This window comes from Chenopodium quinoa, unplaced genomic scaffold (assembly GCF_001683475.1).
Source record: "Chenopodium quinoa cultivar QQ74 unplaced genomic scaffold, ASM168347v1, whole genome shotgun sequence".
In the NCBI taxonomy this organism is placed as follows: Eukaryota; Viridiplantae; Streptophyta; class Magnoliopsida; order Caryophyllales; family Amaranthaceae; genus Chenopodium; species Chenopodium quinoa.
In genome coordinates, this window is record NW_018742523.1 from 649805 (window position 1) to 677678 (window position 27874).

Here is a 27874-nt window from a genome sequence, read left to right on the forward strand (position 1 = left end):
TTTTGTGTGTGTTAGTGAAGAATAATATAATTAGAGGAACCAAGAGAGAGAAAGATATTAAAACTAATCATTTTTTTTACGGGATTTAAAGCGTTTGGGATAATAATGCATCTTGTGTACGACTGACCACTGTAAAAAAACAAAGTAACCCCTATACCCTTGACCGAATAGCCTCTATAATATCGACGAATGACCGAGTAACCTCTAAAATATCGATAAAGTAAATTCTGTTACACTAACCAAGCAACCTCTATAACACTAACAAAGTAACCCTATGATGGTTCCTTCAAAAACAAAGTAATCCCATGATGTTTAGTCACACGGTGTGGGCGTGTGACCAGTCACATATAAGAATTTGTGTTGGAATAAAAAATAAATTATTCAATTGGGTTTGCAATAGCATTATTCGTCTTCGAAGCTTTCTTTTTCTAGCCATGACATTAATCGAGGGCTTTCCATGCATATAGAAGGTTGACTTCTGTAGGTGCTTAAAGCCCTTAAAAAGGCAAAAAAAATGTTCAACATAGAGCAAATGGAACATTGAAAAGATTAGTTGACAACAGTAAAAAGATGAGCGCCTAATTCTAATACAATAAAGTCCTATCAATGCAACTCAGCTGAACACTACGATTGATGAGTAGGTAGGGGGGCAAGTTGTCCCTCACTGCTGCTAACTATTAGGCTAAGGATGAGAGGAACAAATGTAGTTAAATGGGACAACCGACGGGTCATATGTCCATTTTATATAGTATTTTACCCCCGTCCCTTGGTCATAATTAGTAGCGTTTTTGGTTCTTTAGAGCCACTTTTATTACTAATTGGTGTTTTCTAGTGTTTTCGTAGATTTGGTTGACTTTTGTAGGGATTTTCATTTTCGAAGCATTTTCACGGGATTTTATGGAGCAACTACGAGCATTGGAGATGCACGACCATCCTTCATAGCCCAGGGCCGGTTAGAGTCATCGAACCGGTGATTAAGGGCTCGGTATATGTGATACCGGGGCATTTGTACCAAGTATTCAAGACCCGAAGAGGAAATCTGGATTGGCCCGAAGAATTGGAGCCCAATTGAAGTCTAAAGAGTGGCCTAAGAGTGCCGCCCGGCCATTAGAGGTCTCTCCCAAAGGCGCGCCCGACGGGCGGGGGAAGCAAAGCTGGCGCCCGAACTGCGCCCGGCCGGGCGCGGGAGACGTACCTGATGAGTAAAAAGGCGGGCCCGATCGGGCGGTGCCCCGCCCGATCGGGCGCGTGTCATTATTAGGCGGTTTAATCGTCGTTTAAGTTTATTTTAGTTTAGGATTCTTACTTAATATAAATACTTTTCCGTTAAGCGAGTTTAGTATCTTCTTTTACACTTTCTTAATTCTTCTCTTAAATTTTCTCTCTCTACTTAGCTTTTAGATTAGTTTCTCTCTCTACAACTTTGTTCTTTACTCTACTCTTAATTCCATATTACTTTGGTAACGATTTCTTCTACTTTAATATCAGTTATTTATTTTAATTCTTTCATCATGTCTTATTATATTACTTTGATTAGTTTAGATTTAATTATGTGTGAGTAGTTTTATTTCTAGGGTATGTGGGAATCCATAAATAATATGAAGGGGTAATTTATTTTTGTTGATTATCAATGCTAGATTAATTTCCTATTGATTGATTTAATGCTCTGTGACTAGATTAGGCCTGATCTTTTATGCATGAGTTTGACAATATTGATTCGAGATTCGAGAGATGAGGATTGGTGTTTAGGTCTAGTTTCAATAGGCAGGTTAATTTATAAATGGTTAAGTCGAGATTCGAGAGATAAGATTTAATACCGGTAGATTAATTATGTGATTGTAATACGTAGCGAAAGCCCTTTATGATCTGATTAATTTATTCATTGATGATTGATTATTATGTTTTACCCTGGAATGTTATTTATTGGTGAACCTATGCCCTAGGCCTTTATTCATTGTTTTCTCTTTACTCTTAATCTCTGTAGTTTAGTTTTATATCCATATTATTAAATTGTTGCTTGATAATTTAGATTGGTTAAATTAATTAGGAATAGAAAGACCAGTTTTCCTGTGGATTCGACCCTACTTCCCTATCTGCATTAGTTAGAGGATTTAGGAATTATTTTTGATTGGGTGATTACGACTATGGCCTGTCCAAATTTGGCACCATTGCCGGGTAAACGATTTTATTTTTAATTCTGATTATTTTTGTAGTCTAGGTTATTCCTTTTTGTCTTAGAGAACGTTAGTTCTTTGAGGCAAGTCTCATATTTGCTTTTAGTTCTTTGTTTATGCCTAGGTATTCCAGATCAGGTTACATCTCATTCGATCCTGAGATAGAACGATCCTTCCATAGACAAAAGAATTTTTACAAGAAAATTCTGGCGGGTTCTGGTGATAATAATAATCATCGAGACCCTCCAACTGATTCTAGCGATTCAGAGGTATCTTCAGATCCAGATCAGAGATGGCGGTACCTAAGAAGTCTAGTGATTATTCACAACCAAAGCTTACAGATTTTCCACACCTTACTCTCACTCCAGCTCTTAATGGGGTACAGTTTGAGATTAAACCTCAATTTATAACGATGATAGAAAGGAAGCAATTTAGTGGAGCTAAGGGTGAAGATCCAAATCTTCATATTGCAGACTACTGTCAGTACTGTAATACCATCAGGCAAGCTGGGGTCACACAAGACCAAATTAGGGAGATTCTCTTTCCTTTCTCTTTAAGTGGAAAATCCAAATTATGGTTTAATGGATTAAGTAGAACTGCACTTGGTATAACTGACTAGGAAACTCTTGTTTTGAATTTTTATAATAAATATTATCCCGCAGAGAGAACAGTTGTGCTAAGGAGTGCAATTCAGAACTTTGACCAAGAAGCCGATGAAACTTTATATGAGGCTTGGGGAAAGGTTCAAGGATCTAAAAAGAGAATGTCCCCACCATAATCTGGCACAATGGCAGTTGATCCAAGCCTTTTACAATGGGATTGGAAATTCATCTAAAATAATATTGGATTCTGCAGCTAGTGGGAGATTTATGGACCTTAATGTTGATGATGCAGGTCAAGTTATTGAAGATATGGCAATACATAATTCCCAATATGGAAATCCTAGAGGATTTTCTAACAAGGGGAAGCATAGTGTTGACTATGTATCCTTTTTACAAGCTCAATTAACCTCTATTTTGCCAGAAACTAGATAATCTTAGTATTGCAAATGTAGCTAATGTTTCTGCAATTAATAATAGTTATAATGAGGCTTTCTGTGAAAATTGTGGAATTCTAGGTCATTGGGAGCAAGATTACGGGAGTTCCGTGGAGCAAGTCAATGCCTTTCAAGCTTATAGGCAGAATAACCCATACTCCAACACCTACAATCCTGGGTACCGGAATCATCCGTACCTTTCCTATCGGAAAACTAATGTTCAAAATCCACCACCTCCACAAGAATCACAGGCGCCATAACAAACTCAGCAGAAATATTACCACCCCAATGCTGGCAAGAAGAACCAACCACAACAACCCTCCTCATCTTCCTACCCTGCTCTGGTAGAAATTAGAGCGATGCTGACTAATATGCAAAAGCACATGGAGAGTAGAGATGCCCAAATTGATTCGATCCTAGCACATAATAAAATTGTTGATAATCAAATTGCGCAAATTTCTGCTACTCTGCAAGCCCGTCAATAGGGAGCCCTGCCAACACAGCCGACCAGGCCTACGGATCAAGCCTATGCAATTACTCTAAGGAGTGGTTCAAACTATGAAGGGCCCCCTATGCCTAGAGATGATGAACCTATTTCAATAAATAATGTTAATCTTGATTCCATTAAACCTGAAAATATAGCTAATAGCCCTGCAGGGCTAAAGAGTAATATTAATATATCTGATTTTACATTGCAGGGTACGACTCCAGGGAAGGTAGCAACTCCAGATAAGAGAAATAATATTCCAAAGCCAGTTATCAAACTTCCATTCCCAAATCGTCACTTGAAAACAAATTTGGATAAGCAGTTTGGTAAGTTTCTAGAGATGGTTAAAGATTTGCAGGTAACAGTTCCCTTCACTGAATTAATTACACAAATTCATGCATATGAAAAATTCATGAAGGAAATATTGACAAGAAAAAGGTCTATTAGCGAGGTAGAGACAGTAGCTTTCACTGCAGAATGTAGTGCCGTACTTCAAAATAAATCTCCACCTAAATTAAAAGATTCGGGTAGTTTTTCTATCCCTTGTCATATTGGCAATCTAATGATTGATAATGCATTATGTGATTTGGGTGCTAGCGTCAGTATTATGCCATTGTCTTGTGTTCCAAGCTAAATATGGGTAAATTAAAAGCTACTTATATTACTCTACAAATGGCCGACCGTTCTTTAAAATACCCCTTAGGTGTTTTAGAGGATGTTCCGGTTAGAGTAGGTAAATTTTATATACCTGTTGATTTTGTTGTTCTTGATATGGATGAGGATATGATAACCCCAATTATTTTGGGTAGACCATTCCTTTACACTACAGGAGCAATTATAGATGTGAGATGTGGAAAATTAACACTATCAGTAGGGGACGATAAAATTATTTTTAATCTTAATAAAATCCCTAAAATCTCCATGACGGAGGAGAAGTGTTTTAGTGTTGATGTGGTTCAAAATTATTCTAACAAGCCCCAAGATCTTGTAAAAGATTCCTTGGAGGCGGTATCTTGTGTTGCATCTTCCACAGATGAAATAGACAAATGGCAGAAGGAAGTTGATACAATAGAAAGAGCCCTCTACACTGTCGGTCTAGGCTTTGAGGATGAGAAGGTGGAATTAAACAAGCAATCTATGGAAATTGAGCCTACAGTAAGTGCTCTGCCAGATCGAGTTGCAAGTGCTAAATGTAGTTACAATTTGAAGCAACCATCGATCAAAGAGGGATCTTTAGTGTGTAGCATTGAAGAACCCTCAGTCCAAGTCAAGGAGGATCCACCAGATAAGGTGAATTGGCGTCCCACGGGGAATGTCAGGAAGCCGCGTCGCGGCCTAAACATCGCTCGACTGGGTGAGAAACCACCCGACCAAGCGTTAGGCCAAGGGTCCTAGTTCTTATACTTGGTAAGAAGGTCATGCGGGACCTAGATAAACCAGCGCTTTGCGGGAGGCAACCCGTATTTTAATGCTTTTTAGACTAGTTTTTCTTTCTTTTTTTTGTGAAAGAAGAGAGGAGGGAATTTAATAAGTTTTATGAGTTTTTGTATAGGTTTGAAGGAAAAGAGTTAGCCAAAAATTGAAGAAAAGAAGAAAGACAAAAATCGTCCAAGTTAGCCTCTGGCTGATCGGGCGAAGCTCGCCCGACCAGGCGCGAGAGTAATGGTTCATAATTTTTATTTTCGCCCGACCAGGCGAAGGTCCGCCCGATCGGGCGCGAAAGTTGACGTATACGGACATTTTTACCGCCTGACCGGGCGAAGGGCGCCCGACCGGGCGCGAGAGAAGAGGAATTTTTGGGCAACAGATCGCCCGACCGGGAGAAGGGCGCCTGACCAGGTGCGAGAGCAACAAAGATTTAACATATCAGATCGCCCAACCGAGCGAAGGTCCGCCCGACCGGGTGCGACACCAAAGCCCGTGTTTTTTTTTTCTTTCTTCTTCCTTTTCTCATTTTTATCTTTTTCCTCCATAACTTTCTCTCTCTAAAACCTTAAAACCTCTACCTTCTCTCTAAGATCTTCTCTTCATTTCTCACCCAAATCAAATAATTTTTACATATTATTAATTCTCTCATCATCCTCTTCAATCCTACATAAAAAATTTCAAATTTCAATTAAATAATTTCATACCCATTTTTCTTTTATGGCTTCAAAGAGGGCTCGATCAAATTTTGGAGGAGTTCTAGTTCGAGGGAGGAGTACATCCGGATTTGCAACTCCCCTATTAGCCAACAATCCGAATTACTAGCCAGGAGCAAAAGGAACGGCTAGAACACCTTAACGGGCGGGAGGTAATTCCTTCACGGTGGTTACACCGCCCTACTCTTGAATCTTATGGTTTGTATGATTTTGTTAAACGCTTTTTGAATGATATAGGAATGAGAAAATTCGTTGACATGCATTATCCTACATACCGTGAGTTAACATGTGAATTTTTGTCTTCTTTGAAAGTTGTAAATAGTAGAAATGAACCGAACTTATTTTTTTGGTTGAACAATAGGAATTTTAGTTTAACATATGTTGAATTTTGTAAATTATTTGAATTGAACTCTAAATTACCTTTTCAATGGCATGTTGATTATAAAATGGGTGATATTTATCATGCTTTAACTAGTTTACCGACCCCTGACCCCCAATATGCTAGTACGAAACCTATCCATCACCCTATCCCAAAAATCTAGCAAAGATTTGCAGGATTGTGTTTTCTTGCTAGGAACGAGCCTCTCAACGCCCAAACCAACGAACTAGCTGTTATTGGACACTATGTGTATGGGTTTGGTAAACTGAACATAGGTAGATACATCATCCACCACCTGAGTAGACATACCACGACCAATACCCAGTCTCGTACCCCTATTTGTATAGGAGGCCTGATCACTAGGATAGCAGTTCAAAAGGCTGGTTTTATTGAGAGTAGACCCCACCAGATGAATAACCGTGGACCGGATACCTATATGACTGCTAGGTATTTTGAGGAGTTGGGTTGGGTACGATTGGATAGTGAGTAGACCCCCCACTGGTGCATTAGGGCTGGGATTGAGCAGTCATTGCCTATTTTTCCCCTACCTAGTCCTGACTTGACCGCCTTTCCCCCCGAGCAAGCTTCCTACACGTATGACCTATTAGTTGCCCATGCTAGGGGCAAGCACCAAAAGTACCACCACGAATCCCACCACCCCAGCCTGAGCCAAAGGTAGTGCGTTCACCACCTCGCATGTCTCACTCTGTCCCCCATGTTGACTCTGACCCAGTTGGGACTTCCAGAGTATAGGTTAGGCTTTAGGTCGTACTGAGCATTCCCACACTGACCTTAGGAGGATGGTAGGTTCCATTGACCATAGGTTAGGGTACCTTGAGAGGAACCAGGGTAGAGCTCTCTACCCTATGTATGACAATTATGCTCGTCGGGGCAACATTCCGGACGATGCCATTTACCCTGACTGGTTTCAGCCTCCACCCCAGGGATACGATAGGGATCCCACTGCCCATGGTATTTATACTGACTATTCTACCTTCCATGGGTACGACTAAGACATTCCTTTCGGTGGACCAACGGGGGGGAGTTTTCACGCTGATTATTTTAATGGTAGCTCTTCTGGTGCAGGTGGAAGTGGAGGCGGAGGGTTCGGCTCCATGGATGAGGATGATGAGGATTAGCCATGCTGGGCTAGTTCCTGAGCCAATGAGGACATTGTCTGATTCTGGCTTGGGGGAGATTTTAGATTTGGTATCTTTCTTTTTCTCTTTTCTTTTGTTTTCGGTGTGTTTTCTTAGTTTAGATTTATTGCTTTCTAGGTTAGTTTTATTGCTTTCTTATATGAAAAATACAAAAACAAATTGGAAACTAAAAAAAATCCAAAAATATGTTCCAATGAATTGTAAATCATGCTTCCCTGTGCCCCATACTTGGATAATATTGTTTTGATTCTTGGTATATGATGATAAGCATTGTGGATTTGTTGATCATGATTTGAAGTTTGATTGCTTAGATGTCCTAACATGCGTCAAATTTTTTCAACTGCTTGTGAATATAGTGCTTGACTAGTTGATTTGGTTAGGAATGTGTGATAGTTTCTGGTATGTCAATGAATTTGAGTATTGACCTTTAACTATAAGTAATGTTTATATGACTCATTATTATGCTCATTGTGGAGGACGAAGGCATTTGTTGTTTTAGGTAGCCTCCAGATGATTTTAGATACATTTGTTCCCTTCTTGCTACCCATGTTGTTTCCTTGACTTTTTGTTGGTTATTAGCCACATTGCAAGCCTATTTTTCCCCATTGGTTACTAGTCCCAAGCTTGTCTTGGGGGAGCTATTAGTGAGTGAGGCGAGGGAGTTTGTAGTGTGCTTATTATATGCACAATTTGGGTGAGTTTTGAGAAGCTATTTTGTTCTTGATCATGTTTGTTTTTGATGAGTTTGAAAGTTTAATCTTCTTTTGAAAAAAATAAAGTATGATGATATGAAAAATAAGAGAAGTTCAAAGAGAAAAAAAAAGTGAACTTCGAAAGGAAAAAAAAAGAGCAAAAAGGAAAAAATTGTTCAATGTTCAAATGTTCTAGTTGGAGGTTAATCAAAAGAAAGAAAAAAAATAAGATGATGAGTTTCAATGAAAAATTCAAGTTTGGAAAATAAAGTTTGTTTATTCACTCTAGTTCTACACTATCATATTTTTATGAGTGGAATTGTAAGTGTTAGCATTGTTTGCTATGTTTGGAGTTATTTTTGGTGGGTTCTTGTTGGAGTTGGTTATGTTGGAGATGTTGATCATTATTTATTTTGATCATGGGTTTTGTTTAGGGTAATTTTACCCCGCCACGTGGTCCAACCAGAGGACAACACGTGTCAGCCTCAGGGTGGTCCAAAGTGGACCAATCCCTGCTTGACACGTGTCACTCTAGAGATTAGGGGAAAAATGGCGGCCTTCAGGCCTAAATCCCGAGAAAGCCGCAATGCGGCGCAGCCCACCAATGATTAGGGTTCAATGACCTAATCAGGGGCACAAATCCCGAGGACCCTATAAATAGGGAGATTTCCCTCTTTTGGAGGGCACGTTTTTACCATTTTATTACAAACAGTCCCTGTGATAGAGACATCTGAGCTTGGAATCCGAGCAGATACCCACCTAAATTTCCGCACCTTTTTCTCTCCCTTCAAGTTACTAACTTGTGCGTCGGAGGCAGAGCACCACCCAACCAGTGTCTCCGTTTGTTTTGCAGGTACAGCTTACGTCGAATCAGTCTTCGTGTTGTAACTCTCCCGAGGGACAAAAACACCCAAAACATTTGGCGCCGTCTGTGGGGAGAGTACCTCGAAGATGGTTCAAGAGTCTGTACCACCCCCTAACCGTCTGGGCGATGACCCAGAAGTCTTTACAGACCATGAGGATGAAGATCCTCAGGTCGAAACCTTTACAGCCGATGACGAATCTCTCAGAACTAAGCGCATCCGGCCCAGAGACACTCTGGAGCGGGGTGCCTCCCAGGCGGGTACAAGCCGACCCCCTGGGCAGCCGGAAGGGGAAACCCATACGGCCGCTAGGTCAGCCCCTGTCGCCCGAGACGAACTCATGAGACTCATGACAAGTTTCAAGGGTGAAATTAAAGAGCTGATCATCAAGAACCGGGCTGGCCCAAGTAAGGGTCAGACAGCCAAGAAGACTCCCCTGGAAGAAGGGAAGTCAGTCAGAGATCGGCAGCCCACTCCTCACCTAAAGGAGAAGGCAGCCGGGACCATTGATTGGCCAAAAATTCTTCTTCCTAAGAGGAATACCAATGACACCCGCCGTACTCAACAACCAGGGGGAAGTAAAAAATCAACTCCTGATGCCCGGGAAATAATCAACCAGAAGAGGAATCAGCAGCTGTCTGAGTCGGCTTCAACGTCAAACTTTCCTGACAACTTTAACAACACATCTGCAGGGAATGCTCTCTCCCTGCATGAGAGCCAGACAGGCGGTAATATCGTCCATTCTGGCCCTCAGATGATTGGTACTGTACCGTATGTACCTACTCAGGCTTACGGTCAGTATCCCCCTCACTTTATGCAGCCGGCTCTCTTCGGAGGTCAGGCGACATATCAAAATGTCCAGCCACTGGACTGGAAGCTCCGTCTGCTACGCCTGGGTGAACAACATTCTGCGTTAACCCAGGAGATAACCGAGGCGGCACAGCCGGCCAAGGTTAAGAATGTATTGGTAGGTACCTATGATGGTACCACCAACCCGGAAGACCACCTTATGGCATACACCAACCTCATGTATTTACAGGGGTTGGATGACGCCACTTGGTGTCGATGCTTCCCGGCTACATTGAAGGGCATTGCCCAACAATGGTTTGGCAACTTGCTAGCCGGTTCCATCGACAATTTCAGGAAGCTCGCCTTCCTGTTTGGTTCCAACTTCTCAATGAACATCCCTGCTAAGAAAACAAGCCTTGATTTGAGCACTATTAAGCAGGGAGAGAGAGAAGGGCTACGCTCATATGTTAGACGGTTCAATCTGATCAGAATTCAGATTCAAGGACTATCTGATGAGGTAGCTTTTACAGACTTTTTCAAGGGTCTGAGAGACGGGTTGACCTTTAAGTTCGACCTAGTCAGAAAAGGGGCTTTCACTTTACAGGCGGCCCTGAGGGAGGCGGAAAGCTACATTCAAGCTACCGATCTCTGCTCGCCTGGTATCCAGTCGGATTCCAAGAAGTCTGAAAAGCAGAAAGACAGCCGGCCTGCTCAGCCGGCCAAAAATAAAGAAGAGAGCAAGAAAAGAAAAGAAATCTGGGCGGTTAATGACTCTGACCATCCGTCCCAGAAGAAAAAGAAAGAGTTTAAACCGTACGTCCCCAAGTACGATTTTAATAAAGACTACAACTCCATCCTCATGGAGGTAAAGGACCGGTTGTCCATTGAAAAGCCAAATCCAACGAAGAGTTCCGTTCAGTCACGGAACAAAAATAAATTCTGTCAGTTCCATGAGGAGGTTGGCCATGACACCAACGACTGCTTCAGTCTTCAGCGGGCGTTGGACCGTCTGGCTGACAAAGGGCTGTTTAAGTCCTACATTTCTAAGTCCCCTGCCGGGGCAAAATAGAAGAACAAGGGTCAGTCATCCAAGACTACCCCCAACCTTCTAGTAGCTCGGATACTGACAAGGAGCCGGTCTACACAATAGCAGGCGGGTTCTCATGTGGTGGCCCTACCCTTTGGGGCACCAAGAGCCATCTTCGAAAGATGGACAAGGATGATGATGATCAGGCGTCTGCAAGCACCTCCTTCCCAGACGTCTTGATCACTGAGAAGGACAGGGGCAGCGTCCGCCGTCCGCATGATGACCCAGTTGTCATTGAATGTAAGGTGGCCAACCAGCTGGTTGGACGGATCCTTATTGACACCGGCAGCTCCTCAGACATCTTTAGCCTCCGGTGCTTGCAAAAGCTGAAATACAATGTCAACAGCATGCATCCGGTCACCCACCCCTTGGTTGGTTTTGGGGGTGGGATGGTCTACCCAACTGGAAGAATTGACTTACCCATCCGGCTGAGAGAGAAAGGCCAAGGACGACATATTGTCGTCAGATTCTTGGTCGTTGAGGAGTTGACCGCCTACAACATTATCCTTGGCCGGCCAACTCTCAACGAAGCTAAGGCAGTAATCATCCCGTCTCTCATGCTCATCAAGTATTAGAGGGATGACGACACTGTTGGTTCCCTGAATGGGGATCAGAAGACGGCCCGAGAGTGCTACCTCTGTGGCCCCAGGCGGCCAGGAACTAATAGGCCTTGACAATGTCAAGGATGCCGACCCAACACCTGCCCCACCAGCAGCCGGGAAGAAAAGAAAGGCACCTCTGCTGGTGGAGGTGAAGAAAGAGAAAAAATAGCAATCACGACCGGTGAGCGGTCAGACGAGCTTTGTCCCCAACCGGCTGGTGAAAACGTTGATCTCGTTCTGGATGACAGCCGTCCAAAACGTACTGTAAAGGTTGGGACGGTTGCTCATGCTACCTTGGGTGCAAGCTTGCACCTTCTGCTGAAGGAATTCAAAGACATTTTTGCCTTTGAAGTGGAAGAGATGCCAGGCGTCAGCGCGAATCTCGTTGTCCACAATCTCGCCGTGGACCCCAAAAAGAAGCCCATCCGGCAAACGAAAAGAAACCACGGCGAGGAAAGAAGTCAGGCGGCAGTTGTCGAAGTTAAAAAGCTGCTAGACGCCAGGTTCATTCGGCCTTGTAACTTTCCCGACTAGGTGGCCAATGTGGTCCTCGTTAAGAAATCGAATGGGACCTGGCGCATGTGTGTTGATTACACATACCTCAACAAGGCGTGTCCAAAGGACAGTTACCCGCTTCCAAAGATCGACAGTCTGGTCGACTCTACAGCCGGTCACGCCTTGATGAGCTTTATGGATGCCTACTCCGGCTTCCATCAGTGTGGAAAAAGGATCAAGAGAAGATGGCCACTTTCCAACGGATGATTAATACGGTCTTCATTAATCAAATTAGGAGGAATGTGGAGGCGTACATTGATGACATGATAGTCAAATCCAAGATACAGACGGATCACCTTGCTGATCTCCGAGAAACATTCACCACCCTCAGGAGGCATAAGGTCATGTTAAATCCAAAGAAATGCGTCTTTGGTGTTGAGTCTGGGAAGTTTCTCGGATTCCTAATTGATCAAAGTGGGATAGAGGCTAACCTGGAAAAGATACAGGCGGTGATTGACATGAAGTCACCCCATTCTGTTAAGGAAGTTCAGAGACTAACCGGTTGCCTGGCCGCCTTGGGGAGATTCCTCAGCCGATTAGGCGACAAATGCCTTTACTTCTTCCAAGAAATCAGGAAGAAGACTAGGTTTGAATGGAGAGATGATGCTGAGGCGGCATTCCAGAAGTTGAAATAACATTTACATTCTCTACCTAGGTTGGTCAGTCCTTTGCCTAGTGAGACGTTGTACATGTATTTAGCCGTCTCAGATCATGCCCTCATTGCTGTTCTCCTTGCTGAGCGAGACGACAAGCAGTTCCCGGTTTACTTCATTAGCCATGTTCTCAAAAATGCTGAACTCCGGTACCCCATGGTTGAAAAATTTGGCCTTGCTTTGTATATGGCATTCAAAAAGCTAAAGCCTTACTTTTTGGCACATCCGGTGGTGATTTACACCGACCAGCCACTCAAGCGGCCAATGTCTACCTTGGATTCATCCAGGAGAACATTGAAATGGGCAATTGAAATGTAAAGTCTTGAAATCACTTATGAACCAAGAAAGGCAGTGAAAGGTCAGCCGTTTGCCGACTTCATTGTTGAAATGACCCGTCCGGTGGCTCCGGATAATCTTGATCAGGTTTGGAAAGTGTATGTAGACGGGAGCTCTACAAAGAACGGCTATGGTGCAGGCGTAATCTACGAGTCTCCTAAAGGGGACAGATTTGAATATGCACTACGCTTCAAGTTTCAGGCCTCTAATAATGAGGCGGAATATGAAGCCCTGCTAGTCGGCATCCGTATGTGTAAGGCGGCAGGGGCCATGAAAATTGACGCCTACTCTAATTCACAATTGGTCGTTAGCCAGTATAAGGGGAGCTACGAAGCAACTCATCCGGCTATGATCAAATATCTTCAGGCAGTCAAAGAAGAGGCTGGGGCACTTTAGGAATTCCATCTGAATCAAGTGCCTAGGTCGGAAAACAACCAGGCGGACGCATTGTCAAAACTGGCATCTTCCGCCTGCCATGATACGCCTCGGTCAGTCTTTTGGGAAGTTCTTGAAAAATAAGCATCTATGAAGATCCCATTGGAATTCTGGACCGAAGCTCTACCTGGATGGATGGCATCCGGGCCTATCTTTCAGAAGGTACACTTCCCGATTCGCCACAAGAGGCAGCCGTCCTGAAGAAGCGAGCTGCAAGCTTCGAGTTGAGAAACGGAGAACTCTTCAAGGCGGGGTTTCTTAAGCCCCTGTTGAAGTGTGTCACCCCAGAAAAGGGGAAGGAAGTTCTCCAAGATTTGCACTTAGGATTCTTCACCTCCCACATAGGCGGCAGGTCCTTAGCCGTCAGAGCCAGACGACATTATTTTTGGCCCACTCTTGAGGCAGACGCCAAGGAGTTGGTGAAGAAATGTGACAAGTGCCAAAAATTTGGCAAACTTATTCACCGTCCGGCTACTGATCTGACAGTCGTCCACAACCCAATCCCGTTTACAAAATGGGGCATGGACATTCTAGGTCCTTACACGCCTGCTCCAGGCGGAAAGCGCTCAATCTTGGTGGCTGTGGATTATTTCACCAAGTGGGTGGAGGCTAAGGCGGTTAAGAACATCAAGACCTCAGACGTAATTTCCTTCATCTAGAAAAACATTATCACCCGGTATGGGGTACCTATGTCTATGGTGTTTAATAATGGTCCTCAGTTTGAGACGCCTCAGCTAAAAACTTGGTTGGGAGATCAGGGGATCTCAAGCTGTTTTGCATATGTCGGCCGACCCCAAGCAAACGGCCAAGTTGAAGCCTTCAACAAACTCATCTCAGACGACATTAAGAAGAAAATAGAAAGAGCCGGTGGCTTGTGGGCAGAAGAGTTAATCCATGTCCTATGGGCCATCCGGACAACAGCAAAGGGGGCAACCGGTGAAACCCCATTTCTCATGGTTTACGGTGTTGAAGCCGTCTTGCCCATCGAACATTACGAGCCGACTCTCAGAGTCATGCTATATGATGAAGAGGCAAACTGGGAAGCAATGCGCCTGGCATTGGATTCACTCCCAGAACGCAGGGGCAATGCCGCCTTACGTCATGAGATTTACCGTCTGAGAATGACTAGACCCTACAACAAGAAAGTATACAAGCGTCCCTTGAAAGTTGACGACTTAGTGTTACGAAAAATGGAGGCAACCGGTAGGGCCAATGAGCTGGGGAAGCTAACTCCAAATTGGGAAGGCCCCTAAGAGATCTATGAAGAAGTAAGGGACGGCAAGCGCCTGCCTAGAACTTGGAATGTAGACAATTTGAAAAAGTACTACTTCTGAGAATGTAAATTTTTTGTAAACAATGAGTCAATTAATGAGAATTCAGACTTTGTTTGCAAATTTGTTTTGTTTTTCTGCCTGGGTAATACTCAGATGGATTCTTTATTTTACAAGTTTGACTTAATAATTGTCTGTTCGCCTGGGTAATGACCTAGACGGACTTTCTGTTTAATTAACTAAGTTCGATACTTATTTTAATTCAATAACGTTTGACCAATGCGCCGATTAAAAACTAAGCACAAAAACGCTTAGTGATATACAACCGGTGTCAAACAAGACCAAAGGCTAATTGGCCGGATTGTTGCTCATTTTATAAAATCGCCTGTCCCAACATGGACAAAGGCGTCCGGCGACATTCCTCTGGGTGCAATCGTCGCAGAGAACAGACTATGTGTCGGTTCTACGTACCTATGCAGACGACAGAAATTGAATGACCAAGTTGGTCAACTCATAGCCGTCTAACCAGAATGATCTGTGAAGAACGATAAGTTACCGAATACCGGATGCCTTGGGGCATCAGTTGGTCACCGGCTGAAGTTCTCACTTAGGTTATTTATTCCAAAGTTGCACTTTCTATCCCCATTGGGGCAAAAGAATTATGCAATGGCTATGAAATCTCTACCAAGACGGACAAACTCCGTCTGGTTAGTGACTGGAACGCCTGTTGGTGTACGGTTGTGCACTTGGCTTGGGGAAATCACTACTGTGATTGATTGACTTACAAACGAATCATGCTCTTTGCAACATCAGACGTTCCCAAGTCAATCAACCAACTCCATTTGAAACCAACCACAGAGCCGTCCAGGAGCAATGACAACCAGCCTTTTGATAAGTTAGGAAAAAATGCAAAAATTGAAATTGAAATGCAAACGCAAAATGATCAAAACCGACTCAGTCGGTGCATTCATTAAAAGTTCACCCAACCAAACGGTTGTAGTGGATCAAATGTTAACCGGACCCCGTCCGGGAGAAAAGAGAAATTATTAATTAACCCGGCTCCTTAGCCAGTAAATACAAATATACTCGGCACGCAGGCCGGAAAATCAAGTTTTGGCATACTGCCGCAGAATTAAAGAAAAGATAAAAAAAAAAGAGATTGGCATACTGCCGCTGAAAGATCACTTCTAGCCTACAGACGGTGCCTCCTGGTCCTCCTCATCATCTGAGGGAATATCTTGTGCTACACCTGGACCAGGTAGCTCAGGCGTGGGGGGCTCATTGTTGGAGTTGACCCAGGCATCAGAGGACTCAGCCAGTGCCCAGATGTTGTAATCCGTGTCTGGGTACAAGGCAGCCCAGACGATCTTCATGCGGGCGTCATTGTCAGCATCACTCTCAGCAACCAGGCGGTTTTGCTCCGCCTCCAGGGTTGCTGCAAAGTTTTTCTGAGCCTGAGCAGCCTCCTTCTCCAGCCTCTCAACCTTGGTCTTCAGGTTGGTGTTCTCTTCAGAAACACCTTGAAGTGTGCCAAGGTCTGTCTAGGCCTTCTTGAGCGCCTCATTAGCCTTCTTGAGGCTCTCATCCGCCTTTTTCTAGGCCTCCTCTACTTTCTTCTGGGTCGTCTCAGCGTCGCCCGCCCGCTGGTTAGCCGTCTTCAGATCCGCCTCCAGCTGCTGGATTTTTGACGCCTGTGTCATTATGATTGCTTTAGTTTCAAGTTCATTTACGATAGTTGAGTATAAAGCAACATTATCAGCGTCTGTGGCGGACTTCTTGGCCCTTTTTACCTCTTCCCATTTGCGGGAATAAGGACGCTTGAGCCCGTCTACCCGCAGCACAGCCTACAAAAAAGCAAGCGGTATGAGTATTGCAGGCGGGGTAAAGCACTTGGAAAAAATAAAATTGTCAAGTCTCTTACCTCAGCCAGAAGGGATAGAATGCGTTCCAGATTGAACGTCTCTATCCCAGGGATGTTGTCTTTATCCCTCTTCCGGACGGCGTCAAGCATGGCCTTGGCATGCTTCTAGACGTCTGGCCAGCATGGAGATTGATCTGCACCATAATCAATACGTGATGAGTGCAAAACTAAGGCAGCACATATCTGTTGCCGACCGTCTGAGGATGACGTCTGTTGGGAGTGGAATTTTACTCGCAAAGGCCACCCCAGCTCAAGCGGGGATTCAAAAGGGTTCTTACCTTCAGAGCCGACCAAGCGGGAACCGCTTGCAGGCATGGTGAACCCCTCGGTTGCTGTTACGGGGTTGACAAGGTCGAGGCCCAGGCTTCCGCCTACCCTCTCGTTTCGTTCCCCTAACCGCATCTGTTGGTGCCCGGCTGAGGCGCCAGGAGTGGAGGCGGAGGTGGATTTTTTGGTTTTGTTGAGAATGGAGAGGGTTTCCACCCTAGACCGTTTGAGATTTTTCTCAAACGTCTTTCCAACCTCCCCCCCCCCCCTTGCAAAAATAACCAAGTTAAAGTTAGCATCCAGGGAAAATAATCTTTGAGACCAATCTAAGAAAGGGTCAGGCGTTTTTTACCTTGGCCTTGACTGCGGCCGTAGCTTTTTCCGCAAGCTCCTTGCGGATGACTACAGAGGACCGCTTGGGAGTCTTCTCCGTCTGCAACATGTTTAAAGCTTCTTCTGCAAAAAAGAGAAAGATTGGTCAATATCATTAATCAATTCCGATACGAAAGCACTACATGCGGATATAAACTCAGGCGCATACATTTGGTAAACATGTGTCCTAGCCCGCAGGCGTCTAGGAAACACTCATCCCTGAACCAGGCGCTCTTGGGGATCCAGTTCTTGGGAAATTTTATTGTTTCCCCGGTTGACAAGGTTGCGTCTGTGAGGCCGAAAAAGTCTGCCTCAATGATCTTGTCAAAATCCTCCTCTAGGATCCGGGGAAGAGCGCACTTCCTTCCTATCAAGTCGGGCTTCTTATTGTACTGGCGGAATTCATAATTCTCCCGCCTGCTCGGAGCTGACATCAGGTAGAACCTGTGCTTCCAGTCGTCGAACTTGGAGACCTTGTCCAAGGTCATCATGTATTGGGGATGCGTGGTTAGAGTGTACCACGCCCTCCAGTTGCCTGGGCTTCTGCTAAGGTAATGCATACTAGCAAAAGCATCCCAACCGGGGTTGAGCCCCTGGAACTCGTAGGCGGCAACATACCCCAAAATGTTTGCCCAAGAATTGGGGGTAAGTTGCAAGACTCTAAGGCCGTAGCATCTTAATATTGCCTTCACCGCCTGGTGAAGGGGAAGCGAAGACCAGCCTTGAACGCTGCCTCATCACAGCCGAAGTAGCTGTTGGCGTTCTCTTGATCATCCTCCCAGGCGATGGTGCCATTCTCAGGCGGCACCCTGATTCTATACCCGTCTCCTAACGGGTGCATTTGCGTAAAGTTCTTTAAGTTCTCCTCCATTTGGATCCGATCTTTGACGGAGAAGTGGATGTTGAAGGGATCGTCCTTCTCGTTCCACTTCTTCCTCTCCTCCTCCTCGCTATCCTCAAGTGGGGGTAAATCGTCGCTGCTCTCAGAGGTGGAGGCGGAGTTGTCGCTCTCCGTATCCTCCTCATTTTGGGTCAAAGGGGCTGAGACGGCCTCATTGCCGCCTTAGTCGCACTCTTCCAAAAAGGAATCAGCTGGAGTTGAAGGGGCGCGCGAAGGGGATCTCTCTAGAGCCGTCTAGTCTCCCTGACTAGACGTTTCTCCCTTAGGCGTTTGGCCGCCTGAGCCTTTGCTTCTATAGTTCGGATCGGTGGTCGCCTGCATAGTCCGAGCCATTGTGTCCTGCATAGACACATAAATGGTCGGAATCCAAGGCAAAGGGTGGTCCCAACACCCCGAGACGGCACTCCCAGTCATAGACTCAGCCGTCCCAGGTGACCGGCTGGACTCTAACCTAGGTTGTGCCGTATGTGTTGGTGATGCATCCATTTATTGCAAGAAATATGTATAAGCGGTGAAACAAGAAAAAGAGCTGAGAGAGGCAGAGACGGTACCTTTAGATTTGATATCTGAAGACAGACGGGTCCGGCTGGGTTGATGGAGTACGAGCTTCCTTGCTTGCGCCTAACTCAAACGGATGACTTCTGCTCTCTCAAAGTTCTTTCTCTAGAAAATTTTTGTAAACGTACAAAATTATGAGGGTAAACGACTATATATAGAGGGTAAATACGGGGGCATTCCCGTAATTTACTCGGAAGGAAAACGGTTATTCTTTGATGGTAAAATTACCACCAATCGAAGCATGACGCGTGTCACAGATGCCACGTGGCGTGCCACGTCACATCTATGAGGGGAAAATGTTTAGGGTAATTTTACCCCGCCACGTGATCCAACCAGAGGACGATACGTGTCAGCCTCAGGGTGGTCCAAAGTGGACCAATCCCTGCTTGACACGTGTCACTCCAGAGATTAGGGGGAAAATGGCGGCCTTCAGGCCCAAATCCCGAGAAAGTCGCAATGCGGCGCATCCCACCAATGATTAGGGATCAATGACCTAATTAGGGGCAAAAATCCCAAGGACCCTATAAATAGGGAGATTTCCCTCTTTTGGAGGGCATGTTTTTACCATTTTATTACAAATAGTCCCTGTGATAGAGACATCTAAGCTTGGAATCCGAGTAGATACCGACCTAAATTTTCGCACCTATTTCTCTCCCTTCAAGTTACTAACTTGTGCGTCGGAGGCGGAGCACCACCCAACCGGTGTCTCCGTTTGTTTGCAGGTATAGCTCACGCCGGATTAGTCTTCGTGTTGTAACTCTCCCGAGGGACAAAAACACCCAACACAGGTTTTATTAGGATTTGCTCCCTTTTAGCATAGTTTTTCTCTCACTTATTCCTAAATGTTTCCTACCCTTTACCCTAGCCTTACATTACAAGCTTTAAAGACCTTCCGACCTTTGTGCATAAAGTTGTATGAATGTGAAAGTGTTGTTTATCAATGCAAGTTATGATTTGACATATTTCCGAGTCGACTAGTAGGTTGAGTTTACATCTTTTTATACACACGAGAGTGTGAGTTGGGAGGGAATTGTTCACATTAAAGGGGTTGGTTGGATAGCAATCGAGTACATCTTTTACTCGCCACATAAATGAGAGTTGAGTGTGTGAGCACTAGTCTTAAATTCTATATGCTCTTGTGGTTTGCTCTATTTGACAATTGTTAGGAAGGAAGAGTAATTGGATGTATGAGATTGGTTGATGTTGAAGCATGTTTATTAGACTTACCTTGAATTGTTTGTGCTTGATTTTTACTTTTTGGGGTGAAGCATATTTATTTATTCATTGATGAGATCTTTGCTTAGGGACAAGCAAAGGTTTGGCTTGGGGGAGTTTGATATGTCCATTTTATATAGTATTTTACCCCCATCCCTTGTTCATAATTAGAAGTGTTTTTGGTTCTTTACAGCCACTTTTATTACTAATTGGTGTTTTCTAGTGTTTTCGTAGATTTGGTTGACTTTTGTAGGGATTTGCATTTTCGAAGCATTTTCCCGGGATTTTATGGAGCAACTACGAGCATTGGAGATGCACGACCATCCTTCATAGCCCAGGGCCGGTTAGAGTAGTTTTATTTCTAGGGTTTGTGGGGATCCATAAATAATATGAAGGGGTAATTTATTGTTGTTGATTATCAATGCTAGATTAATTTCCTATTGATTGATTTAATGTTGTGTGACTAGATTAGGCTTGATCTTTTATGCATGAGTTTGACAATATTGATTCGAGATTCGAGAGATGAGAATTGATGTTTAGGTCTAGTTTTAATAGGCAGGTTAATTTATAAATGGTTAAGTCGAGATTCGAGAGATGAGATTTAATAGCGGTAGATTAATTATGTGATTGTAATACGTAGCGAAAGTCCTTTATGGTCTGATTAATTTATGCATTGAACATTGATTATTATGTTTTACCCTGGAATGTTATTTATTGGTGAACCTATGCCCTAGGCCTTTATTCATTGTTTTCTCTTTACTCTTAATCTCCGTAGTTTAGTTTTATATCCATATTATTAAATTGTTACTTGATAATTTAGATTGCTTAAATTAATTAGGAATAGAAAGACCAAATTCCCTGTGGATTCGACCCTACTTCCCTATCTGCATTAGTTAGATGATTTAGATATTATTTTTGATTGGGTGATTACAACTTTAGCCTGTTAACGGGTTACACGTTCCACTATCCCGAGATGTGAGATTTCTTTTTTTTTTATTATTTTATTTTTGTTTTAACTAAAATGTAAATAAAATATACTCCCATTTGAAACAGAGTACTTGGTATATAAAACTTGTTTTCCTCAAGGAAAAATAAAATTGTATTTTCACTTCCTAAAAAAAATAACGGCTATTTCACCAAATGCCACTGAGCACTTTAAAAATTCACTAAATGTTATCGGACTTTTAAAAATTCACCAAATGCCACCGAGTTTTTAAAAAATTCACCAAGTGTCATTAATGACTAATGGCAGTTCACTCCGATAGTCATTAAGGCTAATTATGCCACGTGATGGCTTATGATTGGTAGCTTATTAAATTAGTAAATTAATTACTTAATAAAAAACTTTATAAAAAAACCACCCACAATGAGCCACCCCCAACCACCGTCTGTCACTGCCACCACCATATCCCCGCCTCCAGCTAGTCTTAACCGCGACGCGACCCAACCCTGAACAACTGCACCGGCGACCCAGCCTAGCCAGCCCACATCGACGACACAACCCAACCACCCTTCCCGCGATTCACAAACTCTCTTTCTCCCTCGAAAATCCCTCCCCTCCCTACCGCCAACGACCAAAGTCCCCCTCCCCACGCCGGAGAACCCAAATTAGTTCATCCCCTCCGAGCTCCACCCTTTCAACCACCACGCCGGAACCCTAAATTAAAATCCCCAAAAATCGAGATCTAGGGTTTTGACACTTTAAACCCCTATATTGATTTCCCTAAATTCGAAGCCCCCTCCACTCCCCACTGCTGGCATCCAATAATCCCTCCCCGCTCCCGCGAACCCAAACCGTGTTGGGTTTTGGTAAGTCTACCTCACCGTGGAAGAAAACCCGACCCCAAGACCCGCTTAAAATTAATATAAATAAATGACATAAATAACAAGAAAAAGAGAAAAGACGATCTTACCCTTGTCGCATGCTTCGCTCACACCCGAAGCTCTTACTTCAAAGCCAAGTCTTGCAAGCGCAGAGACCTTTGACGATATCCAACCGCAACTCGACCCGACCGGTCTCTTACACTAAGTTTAGCCGAGTAGGACCAAATTACTACTCGAGTATTATATGAACTTAAAGGTTTTCTCTCGAGTAGAGATGCCTTTTTGATTTCCAACTCAAGTGAATAATCCCAACTCCTAAATTAAGTTAAATTGCAAGGAAAATAATTAAACAACACTTGGCACACACATGGGAGTGGTTAGGTGAGGACCACAAGGAGGACAACATAGCCTCCTTATTCCCCAAGCCACCAAACCCACCAATCATAAGAGGGAATGACTGGTCAATCTCCTTGGTCACCAAGGAAAAATCGGTCAAGGCCCTTCTTGACTTGGTTGGGCCTTGCAGCCATACGCAAGCTACGCGTGTTGCTAGTGCGCTGCTTGGCTTTGCCTGCCAGCACGCATCGCAAGCCCGTGCGGTTGTTGTGCGCTGCTTGGCTGTTGATGCGGGCTGGCCAGCATGCTTTAGCTTGCTAGTAGACCGCAACTGCCCTTGCAAGTACGCAAGCCCTAGCTAGCTGCTTGGTGCTTGCGGCTTGCTTGCGGTAGTACGTGTTAGCCTAATATGTCATATCGTTCCTCGTCGATTTATTAATTCGACTCGACTTACGACACTCGGTCTCGACGCTCCTAGCTCAATATTCGACGTCTATATTCATAATACTCAAGCAACCCATTAATTCCTTCCGGATTAATTCGTCGTATCGGATCGTTAGTTGCTTGGGTGTGACTCGAATGGTTCAGTCAAGATTAAGCTGTAATATTATACATTAATATCACTGATCGGAAGCGGCCTCCAACTAGGCATTTCGATCACTTAACCTCCTTGAATAATTAGTTTTCTAATAATTATGAGTCCTCTATCGGAATAATACACTTATTCGAAGGACATCATTCCCATCAAACCGCCCCTCCCATCTCCACCCCCTGAACCACCTCCCTTAAACCCTAAAATTGAAAACCTTACAATCGAAATTTAGGGTTTTGATTTTGGAGATTTCAATTTTGGGGTTTTAGGATGTCGAGGACGGTGGTTTAAGAGGGGGGGAGTGGATGGAAATGGTAAGGGGATGGGAAAATTAGCTTCGCCCGCGCAAGGAATGGGGGTTGGGCGCCGGTGGGAAGGGAAGGTGGTTTTGGGAAGGAGAGGGTGGCGATGGCATAGGGTCGTGTGGAAAAGGGCAGCCGACACCGAAGAGGATGTTGGTCGTTGGTGGGGGTTGGGGCAAGGGGTAGGGCTGGCGTAGAGGCGGTGGGAAAAGTGGCTGGGGTTTAGTTTTTTTTTTAATTATAATTTTTTTGATAAATAAAATAACAATAAAATGAATCAATTAGAATATGCCATGTGGCATAACTCACATGGCATTAGGGATGTTCAAATCTGGGTACCTGGGTTTTTGGGTACCCAAAAATTCGGGTATCCGGATCTTCGGGTAGTTGGAAACTCGTCCTATTTTGGGTGTTTTTGTCCCTCGGGATAGTTACAACACGAAGACTGATCCGGGGTGAGCTGTACCTGCAAAAAAAACGGAGACACCAGTTGGGTGGTGCTCCGCCTCCGACGCACAAGTTAGAAACTTGAAGGGAGAAAAAAGGTGCGGAAATTTAGGTAGGGATCTGCTCAAATTCCAAGCTCAGGATGTCTCTATCAAAGAATAAGTGTGCAATAAATGATCAAAAACGTGCCCACAAAATGAGGGACATCTCCCTATTTATAGGGTCTTTGGGAATTGTGCCCCTGATTAGGTTACTGAACCCTAATCATTGGTGGGTTGCGCCGTTTGGCGGCATTCTCGGGATTTGGGCCTGAAGGCCGCCTTTTCCCTTGATTTAGGGAATGACACGTGTCGAGCAGGGATTGGTCCATTTTAGACCAATCTGGGGCTGACACGTGTCACCTTCTGATTGGGCCACGTGGCAGGGTAAAATTACCCTAAACATTTGCCCCTCACAGATGTGACGTGGCACGCCACGTGGCATCTGTGACACATGTCACGCTCCGGCTGGCGGTAATTTTACCGTTACAGAGTAACCGTTCACCTTCCGGGTAAATTACAGAAATGCCCCCAAATTTACCCTCTATATATAGCCGTTTTACCCTCATAATTTTGTACGTTTACAAAAATTTCCTAGAGAGAAAAACTTTGAGAGAGCAGAAGTCACTTGTTTGAGGCAGACGCGAGCAAGAAAGTTTGTTCTTCAGCAATACAGCCGGTCCCGTCTATGTTCAGATACCAAATAAAAAGGTACCGTCTCTGTCTCTCTCAGCTCTTTTCTTTTTTCACCGCTTGTACATATTTCTTGCAATAAATGGATGCATCACGAACACACACGGCACAGCCTAGGTTAGAGTCCAGCCGGTCACCAAGGTCGGCTGAGTCTAGGACTGGGAGTGTCGGCTCGGGGTGTTGGGACCACCCTTTGCCATGGATTCCGACCAGTTATGTGTCTGTGCAGGACACCATGGCTCGGACAATGCAGACGCCCACAGACCCGAATTACAAGAGCGAAGGCTCAGGCGGCCAAACGCCTGAGGGAGAAACTTCTGGTCAGGGAAACCAGACGGCTCTGGAGAGATCCCCTCTACGCGCCCCTTCAACCTCTGCAGACTCTTTTTTGGAAGAGTGCGACCAAGGCAGCGACGAGGCCGCCTCTGCCCCCATGGACCAAAGCGAGGGGGAGACGGAGAGTGACAGCTCCGCCTCTACCTCCGAGAGCAGCGATGACTTGCCCCCTCTTCCGGGTAGAGAGGAGGAAGAAAGGAAAAAGTGGAGTGAGAAGGACGATCCCTTCAGCATCCACGCCTCCTCCAAGGACCGAATCCAGATGGGGGAGAACTTAGAGCATTTTAAGAGAATTCACCCGCTAGGAGACGGGTATAAGATCCGGGTGCCGCCTGAGCTGGGCACCATCGCGTGGGGGGATGATCAAGAGAACACCAACAACTATTTTGGCTATTATGAGGCGGTGTTCAAAGCCGGCCTTCGCTCCCCCTTCACCAGGCAGTGAAGGCAATTTTTAGAGGCTACGGCCTTGGGGTCTGGCAACTTACCCCCAACTCCTAGACCAATATTCTGGGGTATGTTGCCGCTTGCGAGTTCCAGGAGCTTAACCCCAGCTGGGAGGCTTTTGCAAGCATGTACTATCTTAGCAGAAGCCCAGGCGGCTGGAGGGCGTGGTACACTCTAACCACGCAGCCGCAATATATGATGACCTTGGACAAGGTCTCAAAGTTCGATGGCTGGAAGCACAGGTTCTACCTGATGTCAGCCCCAACCAGACGGGAAAATAATGAATTTCGTCTGTACAATAAGAAGCCCGACTTGTTGGGCAGGAAGTGCGCTCTTCCCCAGATCCAAGAGGAAGATTTTGACAAAAGAATTGAGGCAGACTTTTTCGGCTTCACAAACGCAACTCTGTCAACCGGGGAAACAATAAAAGTCCCCAAAAATTGGATCCCCAAGAGCGCCTGGTTCAGGGATGAGTGTTTTCTAGCCGCCTGTGGGCTAGGGCACATGTTTACAAAACGTATGCGCCTGAGTTTATATCGTCTGTAGTATTTTTCTATCAAAATTGATTCAAGATGTTGACCAATTTCTTTCTTTTTGCAGAAGAAGCTCTAAAAATGTTGCAGTTAGAGAAAACTCCTAAACGGTCTTCTGCAACCATCCGCAAAGATCTTGCGGAGAAAGTTGCGGCTGAGCTCAGGGCCAAGGTAACAAACGCCTGACCCTTTCATAAGTTGACCCTTTAAAATCATTTTCCCGGATGCTATCCTTAACTTTGGTTATTTTTTCAGGGAGGAGAGGTTGGAAAGTCGTTTGAGAAGCAACTCAAACGGGCTAGGGAGGAGAACCCTGCCGTTCTCAACAAAATCAAAAAATCCACCTCTGCATCAACTCCTGGTGCCTCAGCCGGGCCTAAGACGATGCGGATATCGGGGCGACTCAAGAAGGTAGGCGGCAGCGTGTGCCTTGATCTTGTCAACCCCTTATCAGCAGCTGCGGGGTTCACCACGCCTGCAAGCGGTTCCCGCTTGGCTGGCTCTGAAGGTAAGAACCCTTTTAAATCCCCTCTTGAGCTGGGGTGGCCTTTACGGGTGAAATCCCACTCCCAACAGACGTCATCCTCAGACGGTCGGCAACAGATAGGTGCTGCCTTAGTTTCGCACTCATCACGTATTGATTGTGGTGCAGATCAATCTCCCCGCTGGCCAGACGTCCAGAAGCACGCCAAGGCCATATTGGAAGCCGTCCGGAAAAGGGATAAGGACAATATCCCTGGGATAGAGACGTTCAATCTTGAACGCATTCTATCCCTTCTGGCTGAGGTAAGAAACTTGTCAATTTAATTTTATTTTTTCCAAGTGTCTAATCCCGCCTGCCATACTTATGCCGCCTGACTTTTTGCAGGCCATGCTGCGGGTGGACGGGCTCAAGCGTCCTTATTCCCGTAAACGGGAAGAGGTAAAAAGGGCCAAGAAGTCCGCCATAGACGCTGATAATATTGCTTTACACTCGACTATCGTAAATGAACTTGAAACTAAAGCAATAATTATGACACAGGCGTCTAAAATCCAGCAGCTGGAGCTAGATCTAAAGGCGGTCGACCAGCGTACTACGGATGCTGAGCGGCCAAGAAGGGGGCGGAGGAGGCCCAGAAGAAGGCGGACGAGAGCGCCAAAAAGGCTGATGAGGCACTCAAGAAGGCCCAGGCGGACCTTGGCAAACTGAAGACCAAGGTTGAGAGGTTGGAGAAGGATGCTGCTCAAGCTCAGAAAAACTTTGCAGCAACCCTGGAGGCGGAACAAAACCGCCTTGTTGCTGAGAGTGATGCTGACAACAACGCCTGTATGAAGATTGTGTGGGCCGTCTTGTACCCAGACGCTGATTATAGCATCTGGGCACTGGCGCACAGCTATGCCGAGTACGTGGTGTACTTGAGAGAAGAAGGCGAGTCAGAGCCTGCCTCTTTCGAAGCCTGGGTCAGCTCCAACAATGAAACGTCCGCGCCTGATCTTCCTGGTCCTGGTGAAGCACAAGAGATACCCTCAGATGGTGAAGAGGAGGGGGAGGACCAGGAGGCTCCGTCTGCAGGCCAGAAGTGACTCCTCAGCAGCAGTATGCCAATCTTTGCTTTTTTAATTTTCTTTTTATTCAGCGGTTGTATGCCAAAACTTGCTTTTTCCGGCCTACGTGCCGAGTATCTGTGTATTTACCGGCTGTGGAGCCGGGTTAATTAACAATTTCTTTGTCCCGGACGGGGTCCAGTTAACATTTGATCCATTACAACCATTTGGTTGGATGGACTTTTATGAAATGCACCGACTGAGTCGGTTTTGATCATTTTGAATTTTTATTTTGTGCAAATTTTAATTTTTCATTTTTTTTGCCTAACTTATCAAAAGCATGCGGCGATTTCTTTCCTAACTAGTCAATAGCCTGGCTGTCCTTGCCCCTGGACAGCTGTGTGATTGGTTTCAAGTGGAGTTGGTTGATTGGCTTGAAAACGTCTGATGCTGCAAAGAGCATGATATGTTTGTAAGTCAATCAATCATAGTAGTGATTGCCCCAAACCAAGTGCACAGCCGTACACCAACAAGCATTTTCGGTCACTACACAGACGGCGTATGTTCGTCTTGGTAGAGATTTCATAGCCATTGAACTCTTTTGCCCCAATTGGGGTGAGGTGCAATTTTTGGAATAAATAACATGTGAGAACTTCAGCCGGCGACCGACTGATGCCTATGGGCATCCGGTATCTGGGAACTTATTCGTTATTCATAGGTTATTTTGGTCAGACGGCTATGAGTTGACCAATTTGGTCGTTCAATCTTTGTCGTCTACATGGATACGTAGAACCGACAAATAGTTTGTTCTCTGCGACGATTGCACCCAGAGGGGTGTCGCCGAACGCCTTTGTCCATGTTGGGACAGTCGATTTTATAAAATGAGCAATCATCCAGCCATTTTAGCC

At 44.9% G+C, this 27874-nt stretch overlaps 1 protein-coding gene across 1 annotated transcript in view; it reads left to right on the forward strand.

The window, feature by feature from the left end:
* LOC110719928 overlaps positions 1-27005 on the forward strand; it is a 44126-nt gene extending 17121 nt beyond the window's left edge. Inside the window, exons 4-6 of the mRNA XM_021898908.1 lie at positions 25510-25613; positions 25698-25853; positions 26634-27005. Coding sequence (XP_021754600.1) covers positions 25510-25613; positions 25698-25853; positions 26634-27005 — 632 coding nt within the window. The remainder of the gene's footprint in view (positions 1-25509; positions 25614-25697; positions 25854-26633) is intronic.
* The last annotated feature ends 869 nt before the right edge of the window (positions 27006-27874 follow it).